Raw genomic sequence first — 26,338 nt, 5'->3', positions numbered from 1 at the left:
TAATAATTAAACGTTTATTATACAAAATAAATCAAAACTTAGCATTACAATAAATAGGTTTTTCGATTTCTTCTAATAAAAATAGAGAAATAGAGGATTCTAGTACACAACTCGGTTGTCGCGTGCCCCCAAGGCACACGAACCGAATCAGAGCAGAGAGTTCCCATCGAGTGCAGATGTTTTGGGAGTTTTGTTTTAACATTTTTTATTAAAAGATAGTAATAATACATGACTTCCGTTGTGAGTGCATCGACGTTTTTTTTTGGCTGATCGGTGTCATTCCAGCACGCTACTCAACACCAACACTTTTCTGAATCAATATTTGGATGTTTCCGTTTCTGGCTCCGTCATCGGTTTTTGCGCTTAAAGTTTTCCTATACAAATCTTCCAACGAATAGGGTACTAAAACTTATTTTTGTTACGATATAATTCCTATATTAGATGATTCTCAATTTTATCTTCACTTGTTTGGCTTCTGACCATGAACTTGTTTCTGGCTGCAACAACAACAATACGTCTCTGTGTAATCTTAATTAGAACGAATGACGGTTTCTTACTCACTAATCAAATGATGCAATAAATTATGTCCTAATACTTTCCTATGATAAAACATGAATTCTTAAGCTGCTCGCTTCTTCTAAATAATCAAGGGATCGGATGTTCTGATGTCGTTTTGGGGTTTCTTCCGCTGAAGAGGATCTTCGGAGCGTTCATTTCAATATCTCTCTGTAGTTCTTCGTTCGCTACTACTATCTAACGGTGAAGGTGGTAACGGTGCGATCGTTTAGTGCGTTGCTTCTGCAGTGGGACCATGAGGAAAAGTTCTAAATCAAACCATTTCTTGGTGTAAGTATAGCTTTTTTGTTGTGTATATATGATACAAGTAGTTGACTCTAGATAAAGTTAAAGCAGTACGTAGAAAAGTTGACAATTTCTCCTAGTATCCAGCCAACTCGGCGAAGGTGGAATCCATCTCGTCGGCCAGAGACTTGTATCTGTCCTTGTTGACGCCCAATTCGTCTGTAGAGGGAAGAAAATTGGAAATGAGGGAAACGAAATGAATTAGAAAAGGTCAAATCAAATTAACTTTGAATTCGAAAATAAAAAACAAAATCCAGAATGGTGCTGGTCCATTTGTGACCATTCCATAAGTGAAAATTCAAAAAGACTCAAAATGATCGATTTACAGATGCGTTGAAAATCTCTGTATGTGATGTACACGGATATTGTCCTGTAAAAAATGTGTTAGCAGCGGGTGAATTAAACAAAGTGCAAAATAGTAAGCATTGTTAGCAGCAGTCTTTAAACTTAAAAAGCAAATCAAGCCAGATTAAAAGCAGCATTAAAAACGTGGTTTAAAACATTCTATAGAAGTTGATCGTAAAAATAATTGAAATAATTGAATAAATGATTTTCAATTGAGTTCATGGGCTTTTTTCTTACTTTACATTGCCATGACAAATACAGATTATGGAGTATCAAAAAACAGATCTCATGAAGAATCCCAAATAAGAAAATCAATCAAAGGTGAATTACAAAAACATTTTCCGAAAATCCGCTTAACAGTTAAGTTAAGGGCAGCGCGCCCATTTTAGACCTTGCCCTAATTTTCGAACCATTCATACGTTATATATTTTGCAAAAAAGTAACATGTTCTCAAGATAACAATCGAACTCACGACTCCTTGTTCACTAGATAGGGCGCGTTACCTCTACATAGCCTGCATTCGATTGGAAATTAAGTTCATAATTTTGTATGGAAATTTCTTTCTGGGTTTTATCGGCTCTACCAGTCTTCGAGTAGCTAAAAGGATTTTTGCTTCAACTAAATAAAAAGAAAAAATGCACATGTGTTGTCCAATACAGTAAATGGTTTTGCTTTCATCTCCAACTATCGATCCTCATTGTTGAGCTTCTTTTGCTTCATTTTTTTATTGTATCTGAACAACCGACAACAGTAAAGAATGGTGGGGCTTTCGCCCAACCTTAGTGGAATAATCGGTATTTCCAGAAAAACTTTTGCCGATGAAAAGAAATAAATATCACACAGTGAACCTTCAACAAATGGCCACAGTTTTGCAGAAAAAAAACTTGTGAATAAATGTTTTCCCATTTTTATCTATAACAATTTTGAAATTGTTTGTCTCAAACGAACTTCAGTCCCACCGATGGAGCACGATTTCAAATCTAATGTGGGCGAAATTTCACTGGCTGAAACAAAAAATATCGATACTTTTATGACAGGTTAACTTCATACCAGCCGTAAACACATTAGATTTTCATCAACAAATTGCCCAAAACAGTGTTAATTGTAATATACCAAAAAAATCAGTTTTTCGCAAAACTAAGTAAAAATGTAAAATATTGGTGACTTTTTTCGCACGTTTCGCTAAAAATAAAAGTTTCATGTGCAATTCACAATTTTCCCGCGAGATATATATGCGTCGAATTTTTGCACCGCGGATCCGAACTTTTGCTCCACTATGCGCCAAAAATGCATTTCAAGAATTTATGCAAAAACTAAGCACAAAGCATCCTTATGATAGGCCTAGGCACACCCCTGCATAAAAAATCGAATAAGATTTTATTTTCATTTTGTTCCATGCAATTCAAAGTTCTACAAAAAAAATAGATTACGACCCATTACAATGTCATGGGTATTATTAACCTATGCGACATTTTCGGTTTTAATAAGGATTCACAACTCACTAAATACCGTAAATCGGCCGTAAAAGAACATTACAAAAAACAAACAAATTTGTTACATGGGATGATAAACCTTATATCAAAGAAACGTATCCAGTTTCGGCATCATTTCGACATTGCTTCTCATTAAGAACTCATACTGACATGAGCGATTTCTCTTCATCAATTCTCCTTTACACTAATAACTTCGCCAAATTAAATAAATCTCTTCTATTTCATGTTCATTAAACAAGAAATGGTGATTCCTTACCCTTTCCAGCTTTTTACGAGCGCTAATGGCCGCCTTAATCAGGCTCGCTTTCTGGTAGGAATCAAACGATCTGACATTTGGGATGGGTCGGTTGGCAGCAAATCGATAAGTTTTTGATCGATCTTATCGATTTACTATCAAACGACCGAAGCCAAATGTCAGATCGCCTAGTCCCTACCAGAAAGCGTGTGACGGCCATTAGTGCTCGTCAAAACCTGGATAGCATTAAAACATGTTACGAAAAATAAATCAGTTTTCTGCAATAAAGCAAAGAGAGCAATGATGAAGAGAAATCTATGAATGCAGATAATCTCTCATGAAAAATAAATGTTGATTTCATCATCTATAGCGAATTTGTTTATATAAAAATGCATCTGATAGCAACCCAGTAACATTAGTAGCTGAACAACTGTTAACCCGACTAGTTGAAACTATAAAAATGATAACTTGATGTGACGAATCCAGAAGAGTCAAAAAATAATAGAAACCGTGCTCGATAATCTTCGATTTGAATTAAATTTTGCACGTGTTTGTGGTATGGTACAATAAGTGTTTTCCATAGAAAAAAAAAATCATATTGGCTAAAGAATAACTTTAGAAAATGGCCTATAATTTCTTGCATGCAATTTATTTAAAAAAATTCTAACTCCCAAGCTGTTGATTTTAGATAAAAAAGTTCTATGAGGAAGTTGTACACTGAACAAATATTTTATTTATTTTCATTGAAAATTAAAAATATACTTAAATTTTAAATTCACTTAAACCCCTTTTTAAATATTTCTGAAATAAATTTTTAATATAAAAAGTTTTTCTTAGAAAAAATTTTGGTTGATTTTCAAAATATTGATTTTCTTTTGTCAAAATAAATACGTTTTGATGATACAATGAGAATCTTGAAATAAGTTTGAACGATAATGTTTATCTTGATCACTTCTCTAGAAGTAGTCATTTCCGAATTATCTATAATTTAATGCAAATAATTATAAATCAATTAGGCTGATACAAATATTTCTTTTATGTCCGAGACCACTTGGAAGGTACGAGGGGGGGATAAAAATAAATAAGGAACAAAAAAATAAAAATGAAAAAAAAAGTTATTTTTTCGAAATTATTATTTTTAATGATAGTTGTTAAACTTTTTTCAATCGTCCTCTGGATCATTATTTTACTTGTTTTTTACTTTAAAAATTGAAAAAAATCTAAATGATGTCAAAAAATGATGATTTTTTTTTCTCCCCTTCAAAATTTTCGGATTTTCGAAGGGGGGGGGTGACATAAAAGAAAATTAATATTTGTATCAGCCTTAATAAAATTGAACATTTTCATTAGATTTTCGCTATTATTCATCAAGGAAAATAAGTTAGTGGAAATAAATATGGTCTTTACTGTCAAAAACGTGATGGAGAATCACGAATAACTAATAAAAATGGCCTAATTTCATATTCAAATATTTTTCTTTGAATTTAACTTGAACTTGAATTCGAAAATGGCTACTTCCACAGAAGTTAACCATATATTGATTATGGTCTAGAATCATTTCAAGATTCTTATTAAATCATCAAAACATATTTATTTTGATAAAAACCCAAAATTTTAAAAATGGACCAAAACTTATTCTTAGAAAAACTTTTTTATTTGAAAATTTCTCCATCATTAAACTTTGTCCCATACATCTGCTTACTGTCAAGATTCAATGATGAAAATTTAAAAAAAAATATTTAAAATGGGGTTTTTGTGTAATTTGAAATTTAGGTTTTATTTTTGATTTTTTTTATGAAAAAACGAATAGAATATTTTTTCAGTGTATTTTTTTTCTTGTAGTCCAAACTACACTACAACTTCTTCATAGAACATTTTTCTCTAAAGTTAACAGTTTCGGAGTTAGAATTTTTCAAATAAATTGCATGCAAAATTTATAGGCCATTTTCAAAAGTTATTTTCGAGTCGAAATGATAAATTTCGAACACTTATTGTACCATACCAAAAAATGTGTAAAATTTACTGCAATCTAAGATGGTCGAGTTCTGTGACTGATCGATTTGACTGGAATTCGTCGTGAATTTAGTTACGAACTATTTTCAACATCAACAACCGTTAAAATAACTAAAATATTGCAATATAGCATATCACGATTGTAACATTGGGTAAAAATCAGTTAGGGTAAAAACTTAACATTTTAATAATTTTTTGAATACATGTTTATAAGTGTGTAAACCGGTTTTAAGAAAATCACAGAAATGTAACAAAAAAGTGTAATACAGTTTCTGAAAACCGGGACTCTAACGGGAATCGAACCAAGACATGTACCAAACCAACGAGGTGGACCTGACGCCCCTACCATTGAGCCTATTGGTACACTTGAAATGAAGAGTGATACAAGCTCAGCTGACTCTATGTCTTCTCAACCCATATGAACAAGGACTTAGTGTTCTTCAAATTGCTTCCACGCCAGAGCTGTGAAACATGACGTCACAGTTAATGACATAAATAAATAGCAATCAACAGCAATAAACTCAATCTTGGTAAATGTTCTTCGTACAAAAAAACACAATTATATCATGTCCTGTCATTAAAACAACCTATGATATAATTTTGTTCCGGTAATAACAAGATTGTAGAAAGATTTGTTATGACTTTTTGTAACATGATGTATTACAACATTTATTGTAACACATTGTGATATAATCTTATCATGTATAATTGGAAAAATTATAGATATAATTGTGTAATAATTTTGATATTATCTTCCAGTCGGGTATTCAGCTAAAATAATATTTAAAGTGGTTTGTTCAACTCTTATTCCACTAAAATGTTTGTTGTGTATGTCACAGTCACTGTGCTTGCCAGACCGTAATTTTTTAAGGAAACATCTCCATCAAATCTGAATCGACCAGTTTTTTTTTAAGATAGGCTGCATGTCTGGTCCAAATTAAAAAAAAAACAGTAGGGCCCGTTTTTAAGTTACGTCCTTTTGAAGATATAAGCCTTCCAGTTCAAAGGATTTTAGGGACATTTAAATTTTGTGCTTTTAATGGTTACGCTTCAAAAACAAACGTAACTCTAAACTTGCGATTAAAAACTGCACCTAGAACTTACAAAAAAAATATCCAAACCAGTTTTGAACCTAGTTTTGATGATATGTTTCTTCTCATTATCATGGTAAATGAGAAACCGTTTAAAGTGATTATAAAACGAAGCCAAACTTTGAATTTTCAAGTGCACAAGACGAGAGAATTTGACAACAGTTCGTGCTGAAAACCAATCAAATTGCTTGCTTGCTGGTGGTGACCAATGGGATAGATTTTCAACACGGAGCGCTGTTTGGTTCTCAAGTCTTATGCTCTTGAAAATTCGAAAGGTGTCTTCGTTGTATAATCACCAGGGGCATTATATACTAACTCCGTCAACGATAAACTGAAAAAACATCCCACACTTTTTTTTATAAATATACTTGTTTATCATAGGCTCAAGCTCTTTAACGCATTACGGAGCCAGTTTGATCATGTATCTAAATTATTTGTTGTAGCACAATATTTTGGATAATTGATTGAATGCGTAGCAATATAATTCACATGCATCTCATGTTTACTTGTTGTACAACATTGCGCAAGAACACTTCAAAGAAAATTATCAGATATAAAGGTTTTTGTTGTGGGTAATTATCCATCATACAATTTTCCTTTCAGATTTTGTTTTTTTTTACCATTGAGTCATTATATTAAAAACATCTTTCATTGTCATTTTTAATTCAGTGAAGTTTGTTGAATATTATAAGCAGTAAAAATGGAAGACGACAAAGAAAATTATAAAGCATTCGTTTTTATTTTGTTTTTATTTGAACTCAATCAATATCGTCGCAAATTTACTTACAAATTTAATTTGAAATATTTGTCTTTAAAATTAAAAACTCATTATATTCCAAGCAACCCGAAGTTGATTTTTAATTTCAATATGAGCTACTACAGCTTTAATGATAATAAAAAAATGTATTGTTTGAGCTACATCAAACAATACGTTTTTTTTTGACTTCATCGGTTATAACGGCCAAGTGTTTGACCAATTAAAATGAAATCTTAAAAGGATCAACATTATATCCAACTATGTAACAGGACGAACAACCATGTAACATATTTTAGCTATTGAATATCGAGCATTTGTTTATCTATGGTATTTGTTTAAATTGATACTTCATGTGTGAGTTAAACTGATATGACACGGAAAATCATGATATTCAATTTACCAAAATATAATGTAAAATATTGCCATACTTTTCATAAGCATGTTTAAAGTATTGCTATCTTATTTTCATTAAATTGTATTACTCCTTACATTAAATAACATAGATTTAGGTTGAACTGTTCAATAGTATTAAATTCAATCAATAAGATCGATATCTGAAAGGAAGATTCGACAAAGTAGGGCTACAAAAACGTAAGCTCAAGTTTCTTTGAAACAAAATTAAGTTAAAAAATGTTCAATGTGAGTACTCTACCTAGTTATCCAGATTATTAAATCAAGATTCATAATAGTATGTAATTGGCTCCGTAATGTCTTATAGCACTTGAGCTTTCGAAAAATAAACTGTTTGTGACAAACATGTGCGACTTGCAATAGAAGTTTGTCGTTGACAGAATTTGGACATAACTTATGATATAAGAGTGTATCTTTAATCTATTTTAATATGCATAGGTGCTTCTAATGGTTATGCCTAAAAAAGGGCGTAACTTTAATTTTTTTCGATTGGAGTCCACCCAGAGCTGAAAACTACAAGATAAACAAACTTTGGAGCAAGTTTGAATGGTATATTTTATCTGATTTAATATCACTGATTTCCTCTGATTTTTTGGGCTTGTTATCTCAAAAGGGCGTAACTTCAAAACGGGGCTAAGGATTTTTTTTTTAAATTTTCCCCAAACATGCAACTTAACTATAGAGGACGACTGGTGAGCTCAGATTTTATGGAGATTTTTTTTCTGATAATAACGGTCTGGGAGCACCGTGACAGTCAATTTGACGGATAAAAACTTGCCATGCCAAAGTGCCAAAGTCCAAGACAGATTGAGCGGTGCATCAAGTGTGTAAAAAATGTGCAAAGAAAAAGCACAAACGTTTGAACGATCTTTCCAGATCTCAAATAATAGGGAAAACCCCCAACAAACAAAAACAACTATACAATAACGCATTAGAGTCGATATACGAGCGATAACTGCAGACAAAATGTGATATTCGGCATTTTTGAACCAAAACCCTAGAACTTGAAAAAAATAAAACTATAAGAAGCTTTTTTGCAGTTTCTCATCGTAATGGGTTGTTTTTCATCACGCCAAACTGTCATGAAACAGCCTACTTTCCAACACTGACTAAATCAGTTTGGTAAAAATTATTACGCAACGCTTTCTCATTACGCAACTGTTTTGAGTTGCGTTGAGTTGCGTAATGAATCATCATTAATTATCAATATTTTCAGATATGGCAAAATTATGATAAATGCATACGATTTATGATATATGCACTCAAGTGGTCTTCTAGGAAATTGCATAAAATGCTGTAACGCAACTCGTTGCTTAATTCGATTTTTACAGCACTCGTCAAAATTGTTCAACTCGGAAAGCCTCGTTGGATAAATGTACGATTCGTGCTGATGAATTCCATCCAGAATGAGGCGAAAAAAAATGAGAAATCGTGCTCGGTAATCTTCTCTTTGGATTGAATTCCTCTCATAATTTCAGCAATTTTCCAGAGATAAATCGGTTATTTTGAGTCAAGGCTAACTTTTGAAAATGGCCTGTAAGTTTTTGCATGCAACTTGTTTGAAAAATTATAGTTCTGAAATTGTTGATTTTAGAGAGAAATGTTCTGTGGAGAAGTTGTAGTGAACCGTTTGGGCTGCAAGAAAAAAATACATATACATTGAAACAAATTATTATTTTTCATGATGTAGAATTCAAAAATAAAACTTATAATTTAAATTTATTCAAAACCCCCATTCTTAATATTTTTCAAATTTCTACCAAAGAATCCAAAGAACCAAATTTCTACCAAAGAAAACAGATGTGTGGGATAAAGTTTAATTATGGAGACAATTTTAATAAAAAAAATTCTTTTCACAACTTTCAACCAATTTTAAATACGATTTGATGATACAATAAGCACATTGAAATTATTGAATTGAATAAATAAAATAGAATTTTCTCCATCGTTACACTTTGTCTAAAACATTTTTGTTTTTCCTATCGAGATTCAATGGTGAAAATTTAAAAATTATCAGAAATGAGGTTGATGTAAAATTTAACATTCAAGTTTGATTCTTAAATTTTCCATGATAACACTTAAAATATATATTTTTATCTTACAGCCCAAACTGTTCACTACAACTTTCCCATAGAACTAAAATTCGGAACTAAGATTTTCAAATAAATTGCATGCAAAAACTCATAGGCCATTTTCAAAAGTCAAAATGGTTGAAAAAACATATTCTACCATACCAAAAACATGTGCGAAAATTAACTGCAAATCGAAGATGATCGAGTTATGTGACTGACCGGTTTGAAATATAATTCGTCTACTATAAAAATGATCATTCTGCAACGTGTTGCGTAAACTACTATTTGCTAAAAAAGAAAATACTATTTTTAAAATATGTTGGCCTTCTTGTAACACCAGCAAGAACAGTACCAACTTAAAATTGCTTCTTTTCAGTATTGCTCCATAACAGTGCCGAAAAGTTACGTGGTTCGGTTTTGTTTAGTAATATGAAAATTGAATATATATTCTTCAGATGCCTAAAATTACTATCTTCCTCAAATTATGTCAAGTCTACATGCTCAGTGCGTTCATGAAAACCTTGAAAATTCTCGAAAATCTTGCGGAAGCAATTGATGTGTCTCACTTAGCCTCAGTGATTCTGAGATATACATGTACATAGAACGCTTTTTCGTTTCTTTTGGCATTACAATAGCATTTTATGGGTATATTGAGCTGGCATTATTTTACTACATTGTATTCACATATAGCACTATCACTATGCAGTGATATGGTACTTATTGATTACTTATGTCGAATTGTTTTTGAAAAATATGATTAAGGCGAACATTATCTGAATATTCGGTCATAAATTTCATAGTTACAAGCGAACTTCTACAAGCCAAGTTTGTACAAAAGCCTTTTAAATTTCATCTGATGAACTATTTAAGGAATTTTCCAATGAACCTTTGCTAAATATCTACAAAGGATTTGAGTGATGATTTTGCAGCAATCTAAAACTGCGCAGGCTTCACATTTTTTTCTATCTTCTGATAAACCGTCTACTTATCCCACAAAACTTCGTCAATTTCGAATTTCCAAAAAATATCACGTCAAAAACATTTCTGCAAACTCTACGACATACAAAACTGTGAAATGAATAACTCCACATATGAATGACAATGGGGACGTAAGCTCACGAAAACACTTAGAGTGAAACCACATGTACAAATGGCGTGAATTGTACACTGTTGTTTGAGACAACGCTTTGGACATATACATCTGAGAGAAAACGATTTAAAAAACAAAAATAAAAACAAAAAGTAAAACAATAAAAACAGAAGATAAAATATAACTGAAAGTACCTATTGGACAGAACATTAACCACTTTCTCGTCAATTAAAATAAAACATTTGTAACAACATCCGACTCTCGGTGAATCACGCGGCTTAGAAAACTGAGGATAGCGGATACACCCCCTGGTGCTTGTATCGGTCCCACTGGCTAACACTGGATCATATGTGAACACACACACCAACAATCGGGTCACATTTAGACGGCAACAGTAGAACAGAGAGTGTGTGAGCGAGACAAAAGAAATGGAACGAACCGGATCGCTTCTCCTCTGGATTTGAGTTGTCTCTTTTGTTGTTGGTGGTTGGTGGTGGTTGTTTTACTTATGTGCAAGCTGGTGGAGTTGGCTGTAGTAGTAATAGCAGCGCTAGTAGTAGCTAGTAGTAATAGTATTGGTAGTAGATTGGAGAAATTAGTATCCGGTAAGTTCGGCGAAGGTGGAGTCCAGGTCGTCGCAGATGGCTTTGTACTTGTCCTTCTCGTTCATCAATTTGTCTGGAAGTAGAATTGGTAGAAGAAGGTTGATGTTTTGTTTATAATAGTGGCCTCAATCGAGATCGGGTGACTCTGTGGATGGCTGGATGGCCGCAAATTCCTAACCATGTGGATGTAGATATCACTGTGTGTGTTGAACCATGTGATGATTGTAGACGACGGTGACAGATCGCGGATTCGATGTTGTTCCATTAACATTGTTTCAACATATTGTAAGACTACAACGCAAACGGCTAGTTACAACCTACGATTCGGGATTTATGTACATTCGGAGTGTTGAATACCTAAAGTTACATTCAAGCAATATGCGTTGCCTCACACTAGTTCCCATCGAAAGCAAAAAGGGATTAATTCATATCGATAAGCCTACCCTTAGCTTCTTAGGTTAAGAAGGCATTTGGAAAACACCGTATTATTCTAGCAATATCGTAAGCTACAGCTATTACAACTTGTCAAGGTATTAAACTGGGTGGTAGATTGTAGAAAAAGTGAGTGCTACAACAGCTAGTGTTAATATCTGTGTAATGGTTATCAGTGATGCCAGTTCCGAAGACTTGCCATGCCATTTGTACAACTACCATCAACAACGGTCGTTGCAATTTCGGTGGCAACAAGTCCACGGATCCCAAATCCCTCAACGTACCTTCTAGTCTGTCGACTTCCTTCTGGAGCTTCTTGACGTTCTTCTCGGCGTTCTCAGCACGAGTCTCAGCCTCCTTCAGCTTGATGGTGAGGGACTTCAGCTGACGTTTGAATTCTTCGACTCTCTGGTTGGCCTTGTCTTCCGAGACTTCCAGAGACTTGAGCGAGTTACCGACGACCTTTGGGAATAGTTCATCGGTATGTTACCTTTTTCTTTCTCGATTTCACAGAATACCATACCTTCAACTCTTCTTCCAACTCCATGATCTTGGCCTCACCGGACTTGACACGATCTTCAGCGACTTCCAGCTCGTCTTCAACGAAGGCCAGCTTGCGGGACACTTCATCAGACTTGCCGTCAGCGTCTTCAGCGAGCATACGGGCTTCCTTCAGCTGGTTGCTCAGTTGGTCCATACGCTCCTCATCCTGCTGGGAACGGTTCTCCAATACCTTGCACATACTGGAATGGAAAATTTACGTCGAGTTAGATTCACGAAAACACGCCCCACCACCGCAAATCCTAACCGGTTGTTCTCATCAGCGGACTGGGTGGCCTCCAGCAGCTTGGACAGAGCAGCGCCCGAGCGTTCTTCGGATTTTTCCAGATCCTCCTCAACCTGCTGGACCTTGCGGGTCAGGGCGGCAACGTTGGCCTCGGTGGAGGTCAGGAGCTTCTCCTTCTCCTCGAGGTCCTTGTTGGCCTGCTCCAAGGTGTTCTTGAACTTCTCGTGATCCTCGGTGACCTGGGTCAGACGCTTGGTCAGCTCAGCGACCTCCTCCATGATCTTGTCGGCGCGGAGGTTGGCCTCTTTGGCCTGGTTTTCGCAGGTATCGGCTTTGTCGGCGGCATTGTCCTTCTCCAGCTTCATCGCCTGCATCTTCTTCTTAATCGCGTCCATGGTGGATGGATTGTTCTGTTACTCCGGCCGTCCAAGAAAAAAAAGATCGAACACAACGGTTGTTGCTGGAAGAAAGGAAAGGGGAAAATGCTTAGTAATTGATCTAAAGGTTTGGTTGTGAAAATTTCTGAAGATATTGATTTTTTGCTGGTTTTCCCCTTCATAACCAAATAATTTTTCCCATTTTTTGATAAATTTCAAAACACTCAAAAAATTTTAAGTTTTATATGTTCTGTTCAGGTAACCAAATTGATGAATCATGACGGCTGTACAAAGATCTCTCTTGTTAATTTGTTAATGTATAGCATAATGTACTCATTCAAACCCCTCCAACAGTTGGAGGGCCGAGTTCTTCAACAGTGAATTATTCACTGAGGCTGAAACTAAATAGGCATAAGTTTTGCTATGCTATCGCGGGCTCGAAATGAGGCCTTGGCAAGATAGTCCAATCTCAGAGATGGCAGGCTACTGGTGAACTGGTGGTGCGAGCCGATCACAATCCTTTGAACCACTTTTAAGGAAAAGGATGAAACTTGTTTGCTCTGAATCGACGAGAGAAGAGCGCAATGCAGCGTACAAAGGGGCAGGTTGGCTTTCAAAAGAGAAATAAGTATTTAAAAGCAGAGTTACTTCGACATGTTATACTAGAATGCAGACTCTATACCGTGAAGTAATGCCTACAGAGTGAAAATGTCAAAGACCATATGCATCATCTTAAGAGGGTTCAACTGGGTCGAATATCGATTATCGAGGTATCGTACGATGGCGGAGATGAAGAGGAAGTGGCAAAATTGACAAACGAATAAACGATGGAAATCACGAGATCATTTGAAACGAGCCACTTAGAAAGAGGCACTCGATGGAATCCCCTTCATAGCCTAGAAATCACAAAACCTGTTAATGTTCAGAATCACGATTCAACACTGCATAGATGATACAGATACAAATAGATAGAAATGTCAGCTACATATATTATTACCAAAGATGGAAAGGACATTTACATAATAATACATCTTCAAGAAGTTAATCTTTAACAAGTTGTTATTGTACACCGATGGCGGAAGCAATACGAGCAACCACAAGTCTACACTTCGTCGTCCATACAGCTAAGATGGCTTTGGTGGGAGCTTGGGATTTTTTCCTGTGCCAAGCAAAACACATTCATACATCCGTATGAAATACCACCTTTGGCACTTCCTCCGGAAGATTATCTGATGGACCAGAAGCTCAAGCAGAGTTTGGCTAGGGTTTGGCGGGGGTTCAACAGTGGGATCTGATAAATCTCTACAAATAGCCACATATCTGCAAGTAGTTCTAAACAAGCGACCTGATACCGCTTTCAAAGTGCCTTAGTCCCCTGGAGTGCCAACCGGCTGATGTGCCAGTAAAATCCTGATTATAGTATACTGATCACGGCGTTCTAATAGGACAAGGAAAGGATTTTGGATTGGTGTCATTCTACTCCCCGAGTTAGGAAGGGTGACACCAACTTGGAACGGCGAGTAGGCTCATGGCGCGACTGCCTCCGTCCCGTAAAAACCTTGGCAGGCCTCTGGATACATTCATAACCCGTCCATCTTAAGTGATGAGTACTAGGCTCGGATGACCATTCCCGACCTACGCTGGTCCGGCTCTGAACACGTTGCTCATAAGGGATCGTGTCAACCTAGCATGGCTTCCCTGCTTCCATAGATAATCATTGAATCATGAAAGGCGACTACGTATTCGGCTGACGATAGCGGTCTGGAGCGGTGATCCCGAAGAATGGAGAGTAAATACAACATCTGAGAAGGCGCAGAAAATCTGTTTGCCAGAAGCGGGCTAGTAAGATCACCAACACTTCAGACGCAACAAGCGCATCAGCAGCACGAGCATGATCAGGAGCAAATCAACCTGCAGCAAACGCAGCAATATAGTGTGTGGTAGAGGGGACCAAAATTAACGAAGGTAGTTACAGCGAAGAAGCTTGTGGAGGAGCTACAATAGTATGTCGACAAAAGAAGCAAAGTGCACAGAGAAATCAAACGAAGACGAACGAGACGAAAATCCAAGAAGCCCTTGGGGCGGCCGTCAAGGTATGGAAAACCCTGGATGTGAGGACTGGAGCTTACGGTGACCTAGTCCGCGTTAGAAGCAATGCGAGCCTCAGCGTCGCGAAAAGTGGAAATAAGTACTGGGGAAGCTGTCGTGTCGAACAACGTGTATACCACGTCCTTCTTCACGACAAAGCAAGAGCGTTACCAGAAGATGTTAGACCAGGCGGCTCAAAAAAACACAAGAACACCCCCGGTACTGGGATCTTTTCAACAACCGAGAAAGCTACTGAGGAAATCAGGCAAATGGTCGGAAACAAAAAAGAGAAGACGAGTAAGAAATCGTGTGTCCATTACGGGTTAAAAAAGAGCCAAAGGCAAGCACAAAGAGCTAATTGAAAAAGCCATGAGGGATAAGGTAGAAGTAAGAGCCGTGTTCCCGGAAGCGACTCGAATGTAAAAATATGCACGAGATTTCAACGAAGGAAGATCTGAGGTTAGCCATGGAGCAGCAGAGCGCATTGGGTAACGTCCCAATATCAATTCACACTAGAAAAAAAAACAGTCGGATGCAAGTAGCCTCGATCAGGCTGCCTGTTGACGCAGCGCACAAGGCCTTGAGCGCCAAGATCAAAGTAGGCTGGTCGGTTTGTTCGCTTAGTGTGTCTGAATGCTATCAGCTGGTAGCGTGCTTTAAGTGTCTTGGTTGTGGTCATATTTCACGGTGCTGCCATGGGCCAAACAGAAGCAAACTGTGTAGAAGATGTGGAGAAGAAGGCCATAAGTCGCAAGACTGCCGGTAAACACCGAAATGTTTGATATGTGCCAACAACGATGACTACAAACACGTCACAAGAGGCCCAAGATGTCCGGCCTTAAACAAGCGTCTGCAAACATGTCACAGTGGAGGTAAAAGAAATAAACTTGAACCACTGTGAGGTTGCACAGCATTTGCTGTGGCAGTCCGTAGCGGAAATGATATGTGACGTTGCTATCATCTCTGAGCCATATCAAATCCCACCTAGAGATGGGAATTGGGTAGTTAGTACAAGTAAAACAGCGGCAATGTGGACGGTGAGAAGGTACCCCTTTCAGAAAGTGGTGGAATGCACAGAAAAAGGCTTCGTAATCACCAAAGTTGATGGTGTGTACATCTGTAGTTGCTTTGCACCTCCACGATGGCCGTTAGAAGAATTCAACCGTGTGCTAGACAGATTAATGGAAGAGCTTACCGATCGTAGACCTTTCCTCATAGCCGGCCATCAACGCAAAACGATGCAGTCTTTTAGAAGCATTAGCAAAGCTAGATGTTCATCTAGCCAACGAAGGTACCATCAGCACATTTCGTCGGGAAGGCAGAGAGTCCACCATCGACCTCACTTTCTGCAGGCCGGGGACAAAACAAATGAACTGGAGAGTATGTGAAGAGTATATCGGTAGCGACCATTGAATTATCCGGTACCGCATCGGGGGCAGGCTCCAGTCAGTATATCGCGAAAGCCAGACAGACGTACGAAAGTGAATAACGGCGGACTTCAAGAAGGACGTGTTCTTCGAAGCGCTTAGACTTGAACACATCACTTTGAATCTCAGTGCAGACGAGTTAACGGCAGCACTAACTCGTGCGTGCGATGCAACCATGCCGAGAGTCGGGAAACCAGCTAACGGTCACCGTCTAGCCTACTGGTGGAACTGGACCATTGCCGATCTTCGTGGAAGCTACCTACGAGCCAGAAGGAGGAGGCCGCGGGCTTGCAACAACGCTGAAAGAGAGGAACGTAGGCTAGTCTACAGAGCGGAAAGATCCGCACTTGAAGGCAAAATCAGGCGTAGCAAAAAAGCTTGTCCTTAAGAACTCTGCGACAAAGGAAACGCAAATCCGTGGAGCGACGCGTACAGAGTAGCCATGGCGAGGTTAAAAGGATCAATCATGCCACCGGAAAAGTGCCAGGAGAGAATGAAGGTTATTATTGACGGACTGTTCCCGCAGCACGATGCCACAACCTGGCCGCCCACTCCTTACGGAGTGCAGGATGGAGACTACGTAGAATCTCGAGTAACAAATGAGGAGTTGGACGGTGTGGCGAAAGCCTTGGACACAAAGAAGGCCCCAGGACCAGACGGAATCCCAAATCTGTCTCTGAAAACAGCCATCCTCGAGAACCTCGATATGTTCAGGACCACACTGCAGAACTGCTTTGACGATGGCAGCTTTCCACTCCTGGAAGCGACAAAAGTTGGTGTTGCTGCCAAAGCGTGGCGAATCTTCAGCGTATAGGCCGATATGCTTGCGGGATACGTCCAGCAAACTGCTCGAGAGAGTAATCCTGAACAGGCTTACGAAGCACGCAGAGAGCGAGAACGGGCTGTCGAATATGCGTGTTCGGCTTCCGGAAAAGAAGGTCTACTTGCACAGTAGAATGTCCACCCAAACTGTGGTGGAAACTATTAAGATAGCTAAGAAGCAGAAAAGAGAGGAAACCGTTATTGTGTGGTGATCACACTGGGCGTGAATAACGCTTTCAACTGCGCTAGCTGGAAAGCAATCGCCGACTCGTTGCATAGCATGAGAATACCTGAGTACATCTGCCGGATTCTGAAAAGCTATTTTCAGAACCGGTTACTGATATACGAAACAGGCCAAGGAGTAAGAAGTACTCCAATTACGGCGGGCGTTCCTCAAGGCTCTATTCTCGACCCGACTCTGTGGAGTATTATGTACGAAGGTGTCCTGAAGTTGATTCTTCCCAGAGGCGTGACGATTGTTGCCTTTGCGGACGATGTGGTGCTATTGGTAGTCGGTGAATCAAGAGAGGAGGTGGAGGTACTAGCCACCAAGACGATCGATACGGTAGAAGATTGGATGCGGCACAATAAGCTGGCGATAGCCCAACACTAAACTGAAGTGGTTATGGTCAGCAATCGTAAGGCAGTGCAGCTGGCAAAAATCACGGTTGGTGGTTGCATTATAAACTTAAAGCGCAAAGAAAGCATCTGGAGGTGATGATTGATGATCGGCTTATTTTCAACAAACATTTTGACTATGTCTGTGAAAAAGGGGCGAAAGCGATATCGGCGTTATTCCGGATCATTGTCGATTAAAAGCAGCAAGAAGCGGCTGCTGGCGAGCGTCACAACATCGACCATCAGACATGGGCAACTGCACTGAAGACCGAAAGGAATCGATCTCGTCTAAGCAGTACGTATAGGTTGATGGCTATACGAGTTTCAAGTTCGTACCGCACCGTTTCATCGAAGGGAGTTTGTGACTGTCTTCTCAAGAAAGATAGTGAGTGCTGCAGAGACCGCAACACAAGAGGTGTCCGAGAAACAGTACGTGCTGACACCATCAGGAAATGGCAACACCAGTGGGATAAAACTGCAGAAAAAGTCTTATCTCAAGACTGTCGATGTGGGTAAGAAGACTACAAGATGAAGTAAATTTTCACTTGACGTAGTTTTTATCTGGACTTGGTTGTTTCAGACAATATTTGAACAGGTTCGGCCACACAAGGTCCTCATCTGTCTCGAATGCATTAACACGGAGGAAACTCCGGAGCATATAATGTTTGCATGTCCGCGGTTCGATCCCCTGCGATATTCGCCGGTAGACGGGGTCCCACAGTGCGGCTGTTTTCCCCCACCGGGACTAGTGGACAACCTCCGTCCCCGGGTGGAGACAGGAGGACCACAGAGATCGAGCAGGAGCCAGCTTTAAAAAGCAATCAACAGAAGCGGAGAGCATAAAGCATGGCGGCGTTGTAATACCATGAGGTAGTTCCGGGGGACACATAGGTTTCTTCCCTATGCCGAATATATATGGTTTGATTGAGTTTTTCCTCTTTTTTCCTCTTTCACAACAACTTAAGCGAACTGGAGAAGTTATAGAAGACAAAAGAATGAGAACCCTCAAAGGCCGGTTCTTCAACTTCATCATAATAAACGTGCATTGCCCTCACTCCGGAAGCACTAATGATGACAAAGACGCTTTTTACGCGCAGCTCAAACGCGAGTACGAAAGCTGCTCAAGCCACAACGTAAAATCATCATAGGAAATCTAAACGCTCAGGTTGGACAGGAGGAGGAGTTCAGACCGACTATTGGAAAGGTCACCAGCTCCAGGAGCGTTTCACCAGCTCAAGAACAATAAAGCTGCTGGTAAGGATGGTATCGGAGTTGAACTCATAAAGATGGCCCCGGAGAGGCTGGCCATTTGTCTGCACCAGCTGATAGGCACAATCTGGGAAACAGAACAGCTACCTGAAGAGTGGAAGGAAGGAGTAATATGTCCCATCTACAAGTAAGGCGACAAGTTAGATTGTGAGAACTTTCGAGCGATCACCATTCTAAGTGCGGCCTACAAAGAATTATCCCAGATCGTCTTCCGTCGTCTATCACCTGTACGTTTACGTTCATGGGAAGTTATCATGCCAGCTTCGTTGATGGCCGATTGACAACGAACCAGATCTTTACTGTACGACAAATCCTCCAAAAATGTCGTAAATACCAGGTTCCAACGCATCACTTTTTTCATCGATTTCTGGGCGGCATACAATAGTATCAAACGCGTAGAGCTATGCAAAATCATGGACGAGAACAGCTTTCCCGAGAAGCTCACGAGACTGCTAAAAGCGACGATGGAAGGTGTGCAACATTTTGTGAAGCTTTCAGGCGAACACTACAGTTCGTTTGGATCCCGCCGGGGACTACGACAAGGTAGTGGACTTTGGTGCCTGTTATTCAATATTGCGCTAGAAGGTATTATGCAGAGAGCCGGGCTCAGCAGCCAGGATGCGATCTTCACCATGTCCAGTCAATTTGTTTGTTTCGCGGATGATATAGTTATTGTCGGCCGAACATTTGAAAAGGTGGCAGACCTGTACACTAGACTGATGCAAATTTTGAAGTTTTTGCTCCCCTATGCTTAAACGAAGTAAATTACGATGAAAATGATCTTCCCAAAATTTGAAGTGATTCGGAAGAAATTTGGTTGTGCACACGCTATTTGTAGTTTATATGGAAATTACTATGGAAAATGCAAATCTTTTGTGTTCATTCCTCTAACTGCTTGTCATAATAATATATGGCAAAGTGAACACACTCATCTCATGTGAAATTCTCCCAGCTACAACTTTGCCGAAGACCACATTTTGATGGGACGTAAGGATAATTTGGTATTATTGATAACAAAGTCCAAACCATGCTGAGATGATCATTCAATTACTTTCAGAGCAACACTGCTTTTTTGCTGTAGAACATAGTAGCCTGGTTTACTATGATCTATTCTTCCCATCAGGAGCACCATTGCACTATGGTCCAGGAATCAGTTTTACGCGGAAAGATGCATTTTGAGCTTTAGAATGAAACATTAAACAAAAACGGTCTTCTACAAAGTTGTTTGTATTAGTTGAGCCCTTTGTTTGGTTTTATTGAAAATTAGGGTGGACCACATTTTCATAGAAATTGTGTAACTAACTTTCTTATTTGTAGAAATTATATTATACATGCTTCAGCAAAGTTGTAGACCATTCAATTTCAAGCAACTTTGCTAAAAAAAAGTTTTTTTGTATCTCTTAAATTGACCGATTTAGAGCTTTTTTCATACGGTGACATAGGGTGGTCCGAACAAAACTGGTTTTCTTACTCTAGAGTTTTCAATTCAAATTTCTCATCAAAGTAGTCTAAGAAACACTTTTAGAGCTTTGAAAAATGCGTAATTTGGTGAGTGAAGAAACTCGCTATCTTCTTCCGTTTAGGAGTTATTGTTGTTTTTATCTCAAAAACATGCCTACTTTGATTGTAAATATCCCTGATTGGGGCAAACATAAAAAATATCTTTTGACGGCATTCAACAGACAAAATAAAATTGTATATTATATCAAAAATTTACAGATGTGTTATTTTTGTAACTCTAATAAAACGTCTTGAAAGTCAAATATTTTTTATCACAAAAACTTTAATAACTTTTGAACTAAAATAGTTATCAACAATCTTTTTGCATGAAAATTTGCGTTTTTTTAAGTTCTAAAAGTCGTTCATAGACAACTTTGATGAGAAAATAATATTAAAAAAACTAGAGTTGAAAAACTTATTTTTGTTGGACCACCCTGCGATGTTTAGGAAAAAATGCTCTAGATTGGTCAAATTTTGAGCTACAGAAAAACTTTTTTTGGCAAAGTTGATCAAAATTTCAAGTTCTACCACTTTGCCTAAGAGCATATACCAGTATTTTTGCAAATGAAAAAGTTTATTATATGATATGAGTGATATTGTGGACCACCCTAGTTTAAATGACACAGTATGTTAGCTTACATTTTTAGAAACAATTTTGTAGAAGATCATTTTTGTCTAAAATTTCATTTTCATGCTCAAAATGTCAAATAATAAAGAAATACATACTATGAAAATCTTCAAAATAGTTTTAGAGCCCTATCTTTCTTACTTCGGATTTCTCGTCAAAGCGGCCTATGAACGACTTCAAGAACTTAACAAAACGCAAATTTTCATGCAAAAATATTGATGATATCTATTTTAGTTCAAAAGTTATTAAAGTTTTTCTGCTTAAAATCCTTTGTTTTTCAAGGCATTTCATTAGAGTTACAAAAATAACACATCTGTAATTTTTTGATATAATATACAATTTTATTTTGTCTTTTGAATGCCGTCAAAAGATATTTTTTATGTTTGCCCCAATCAGAGATATTCATAATCAAAGTAGGCATGTTTTTGAGAGAAAAACAACAATAACTCCTAAACGGAAGGAGATAGCGAGTTTCTTCACTCACCAAATTACGCATTTTTTAAAGCTCTAAAAGTGTTTCTTAGACTACTTTGATGAGAAATTTGAATTGAAAACTCTAGAGCCAGAAAACCAGTTTTGTTCGGACCACCCTATGTCACCGTATGAAAAAAGCTCTAAATCGATCAATTTAAGAGATACAAAAAAACTTTTTTTAGCAAAGTTGCTTCAAATTGAATGGTCTACAACTTTGCTGAAGCATGTATAATATAATTTCTACAAATAAGAAAGTTAGTTACACAATTTCTATGAAAATGTGGTCCACCCTAATTTTCAATAACACCAAACAAAGGGCTTAACTAATACAAACAACTTTGTAGAAGACAGTTTTTGTCTAATGTTTCATTCTAAAGCTCAAAATGCATCTTTCCGCGTAAAACTGATTCCTGGACCACTGTGCATTGTTGCCTGCCGAACAGTTGGTGAAGCATGCTACATGCAAACCAGCTTTATAATGATGAATAACAATTTATCCGGACGTCCAATCAAAAAGTGGTCTACGGCAAATTTGTAGCTGGAAAGTTTTCACATGAGATGGGTGTGTTCACTTTTCCATAAAAGATTATGACAAAGAGATAGAGGGCTGAACACAAAAAAATGGCGTTTTCCGTAGTAATCTCCATATAAACTTCAAACGGCGTGTGCACAACCAAATTTCTTCCGAATCACTTGAAACTTTGGGAGGATGCTATTTACCATAATTGAAATCGTTTAAGCATAGGGGAGCTGAAATTTCAAAATTTGCATCACTCTACTGTACACCCGCCTGAAACGCGAGGCAGCAAAAGTTGGACTAGTGGTGAATGCAACCAAGACAATATACTAGCTGGTGGGACCGAGCGCGACTGGGGTTCGCCTAGGTAGCAGTGTTACGACAGACGAGGATACGTTCGAGATGGTCGACGAGTTCGTCTACCTTGGATCCTTGTTGACGGCTGACAATAACGTTAGCCGTGAAATGGCATCATCAGTGGAAGTCGGGCCTACTATGGCCTCCACAAGTAGCTGAGGTCAAAAAAGATTCACATCCGCACCAAAAGTACCATGTACAAAACGCTCATAAGGTTTGTAGTCCTCTACGGGTATGAAACGTGGACGATGCTCGACGAGGACTTGCAAGAACTTGGAGTCTTCGAACGTCGGGTGCTTAAGACGATCTTTAGCGGTGTGCAGGAAAACGGTGTGTGGTGGCGAAGGATGAACCACGAGCTCGCCCAACTCTACGGTGAACCCAATATCCAGAAGGTGGACAAAGCTGAAAGGATACGATGGCATGTTGCAAGAATACCGGACAGCAACCCTTCAAAGATGGTGTTTGTGTCGGATCCGGTTAGTACAAGAAGGCCTGGAGCGCAGCGAGCTAGGTGGGCGGATCAAGTGCGCATAGATTTGGCGATCGTGTGGTAGAACCGAGGATGGAGAGATGCAACCAAGAACCGAGTATTGTGGCGTAAAATTTGTTTATTCAGTGTTATCTGTTTAGATGTTAACTAAATAAATGAATAAATGAAATACGATCCCGTCGAATAGCTTCCGAAGTATTTCTGCTCCATAACTCGACATTTCCATTAGTCGATGGTCCCTTCAATATCAGCTCATGGAGGGTGACTATAACAAGCAACTTCAAAACGATAGCGAAAACGTTCATCAAAATTGAGGGGAAGGCAATGTGGATTAGATTGCAAGTCAATGTTTCGAAGACAAAGTACATGATTGGAAATGGAGCTTATCAACTTAAATTGGTATTACCGATGACGAATTTGTCTACTTGGGCTCAGACTGCTTCAGACACCAGCAGAAAAATGCAAAATCCTATCGTGGATTCTGCAGGAAAAGTCGAGTAGCTCTCGCCGTCGCAAACTATCTACTAAATAGTGATAAGACCGGTTTTCCTCTGGAGCACGTAGCGTAGATTATACGTTCCGTAAACTAATGCACTTCAGGAGCTTTCCAATTGTGGGTTTTGTTAACCATGGGTGCATCGGGGAGAACCACCCTTTACACTTTTTGATGAAATAGGCCTTCGAAAGTGGGCCAGAGCCGTCACTAGAATGTCGAATACCAACCTGGTTAAAATGATGCTTGATAACAATCTGGTACCGAGGAGATGGATTGACCAAGTGCATGGGTATGTGAAGCATTTTTGCATGTGCAAAGGGAAAGATCTCCCAAACCTTAGCCGTTAAATTCTTAATTTCAAAATTTTTATGATAGTTTTTATACCAAAATAACTATATTTATGCCTCATTGAATGATCCACTGCAGAACAAGTGGTATTTTAGCATCTTGAACATTGATACAAGTTACTTGAGTTAGACTTGGCCTTCAAGTCAATCAATTTATGGCTTTATTATGATATAAACCAACTCTTTTACGGTTCCGAATGTAAGTTTTTGCGATATCTTTTGATATTTAATACTGTGTTTATGATCAATGAACAATGATAATTGATGTATTTTGAGGCACAAGTGCAACAACAACGATCATGTACTGCAAGAAATCAACTTGTCCGAGACTGGTGAACAAGAAATGCAAGAATAATCTCATATTGATAATTGAGTTCAAATATAAGGCAATCCTTCGATTTCATATCAGAGTCCAAGCATTCGTGATTCCAAAAATCCATGCATTTTTCAAAGAATATATTATATTACGTCCTAAAAAGCTTTTCCTATTAATGAAGCTTTCTGTTTAAATCTGTGAAACAGATGTAATAGTGCCGTTTTCATACAAATTATAATAATGTTAAAGGGCTGATTGAATATTAAATATGAATGGACCATGCATTATCAAACCCTTTCATATTCATCAGTCAATTTAAGATTTGTATAGCATAAAATGACCATTTTTATTAGCAACAGCGATAGGCAATTTTGAATTGACATCCAAAAGTCGAACATTTTGTTTCGATAATTAGTTTTTTTTTTAATTCTTAAAGCTTGACAATTAAAATAAACAGGTGTTTGCAACATATCAATTCAATTTTGTATTTTTGTTTTCTTTTGTTTGAACAAGAACTATCAATTGTATTGAATCGTTGATAATTTTAAGAATTACATTATGTTAGATGCTACTATATTAGTACAAATGCATTTCATGTTTACCACTCATTATCACAGAATGTTCCTATTGATTGAACTGTTTAATAAATTTTGTAAGTAAAATTTAAATAAATTCAATAGCATTGAGTTTTTATTCCGAAAACTAGTTCAATTATGGTTTGATAGATGAGAAGTCAAGTGTAGTTTGAACGTTAACAATGAAAAACCAATACCGAATATTCACTATGATCGTTGGCAAAGTAACTACCAATCCTAATGCTCCTTAATATATAACATATGCAAATGTTGAATAAAAAAAATTAATACAAAATGTTTGATTACTTCAAATTTAGTTCAAGAATACAAGTGAATGAGTTCAATAGACCGAATACTAAAATAAGTTACAGTGGTTTATAAAGATCATAATTTTGTAAAAGAATTTAAATCTATGATCATCCATATAATATGATCACACCACTCCCAAGTTTCCTTTGCCTTAGGTCGCGCGCCATTCAACCGCAAAGTACAATTCATAAAGTCTAGAAAAACTTTTTCCATATGCTATACATAGGCGCCCAACGCACAGAGCAACCAGCAGGTGTCTACAGTGTGCCAGTTCCACGAAGCAATCTCCAGTGGCTATGCGCCACCGTCGAAAAATCTATTTTCAGTATTTTCTTGCTGAAAATCTGACTCACAAGAATTTACGTAGGTGTAGGCACCGCCACCACCGGTCCGACGTTTTGTCCTCATTTTTCCGAGCATTGAAACAAAATCTGGTGATGGGGAAATTCTCAACCCACACATGAAGCGGTGGGTAGGTGTTCAAGGTGTGTGGGGAATGAGTGTGTGTAAGTGTAAGTGTAGGTGTAAGAAAACTGCGTTCGATCGCTTGTTGTTTGTATGTAGAGAATGTCTTAAATCTCATTCACGCAAATTTTTCAGCTTTTCCTTCGGTGGCCTCGATTGGCGGTGCGCATCGTTTGACCTGCGCGTATCATCTTGTTCCTAAATATAGAACACGAGCTCGGTCTCAGCTCTATCTAACGGGGTAGATAGCAAACGATCGCAGCTGGTTTTACCGTTTTGCGTTCCACGATCCATAAAAGTATTGCCAATGAACTCCGAAGTCACTGTTGCCGAATGCGTATGCGCAACTCCTTGCGTCATGTCGCTTGCGCAGGCGCTCGAATCTCTGTGGCTTTGTTCGTCGGCCCACACTGACACTTACACACACAGACAGTCAGACACAAGAATATCTTCCCACCGACAGCCACCCACTCGGGAAAATTTTCGCTAATCCATTGCTTCATTTTGATGGTTTCCTCTATTTATGAGACCGAGTCTATTTTTAAAGTTTCACCACCAATATTAATTGCTCTGTTGATTTAATATGGTTTTATCTGTTTATTCTTAGACTCCTTATCACTATATTTAAAGTTTCTTCGTGATTTCGTCTTTTATCGAAATGTCTTATCTCTTATCAGTTGATTGTCAGTTGCATGAGTATCACATCACTATGAGTCACTATAACGGCATTCGCTTACATCACTGTGGATATCCCTCAGGACACCTCTCCCGGAGATCCAGCAGAGGTTTCAAACCCTTGCCAAAGAACTTTTTATGTTTCAAGGATTCCTCCAGCCTAAATTCAACATTTTACCTATGCTTATCTATCTCAAAATTTCACTATAAAACCAGCAGAAAATCCCCCAAAAAAATTCACACTCGATCCCTGAGGAAAACAACCAACCTGAGCGCTTTCACTCAAATCCTCGCAAGACTAAAAACACGATAGCACTGAGTAGTGCAATACTCTAAAACGTCCGATTGACCCTAAAAGCGTTCGGGCACTACCACTACAGGTACAGCCCCCTC

General features: G+C 38.1%; 1 protein-coding gene across 4 annotated transcripts; it reads right to left on the bottom strand.

Moving 5' to 3' along the window:
- On the bottom strand, window positions 1-26,338 carry LOC5575993 (tropomyosin-1). Of its 4 annotated transcripts, none has more exons than XR_002502537.1 (6): window positions 26,214-26,338; window positions 12,214-12,652; window positions 11,929-12,148; window positions 11,690-11,867; window positions 10,563-11,046; window positions 1-1,020 (listed from the first exon to the last, which is right to left on the bottom strand). XR_002502537.1 is itself a non-coding variant. In XM_001655901.2 (5 exons), the coding sequence occupies exons 2-5, from the start codon at window positions 12,585-12,587 to the stop codon at window positions 938-940; spliced, it is 855 nt and encodes a 284-aa protein (XP_001655951.1). In that variant the 5' UTR covers window positions 12,588-12,652; window positions 26,214-26,338; the 3' UTR covers window positions 1-937. The 4 variants fall into 4 exon arrangements, 2 of the variants coding, with proteins under 2 accessions (XP_001655951.1, XP_021709998.1); XR_002502538.1 differs by lacking the exon at window positions 26,214-26,338 and adding an exon at window positions 26,124-26,147; XM_001655901.2 differs by lacking the exon at window positions 10,563-11,046.

Source organism: Aedes aegypti, chromosome 3 (assembly GCF_002204515.2).
Source record: "Aedes aegypti strain LVP_AGWG chromosome 3, AaegL5.0 Primary Assembly, whole genome shotgun sequence".
Classification (NCBI taxonomy): Eukaryota; Metazoa; Arthropoda; class Insecta; order Diptera; family Culicidae; genus Aedes; species Aedes aegypti.
Note: the sequence above shows the minus strand (reverse complement) of the source record. Positions and strands in the feature narration are given on the sequence as shown.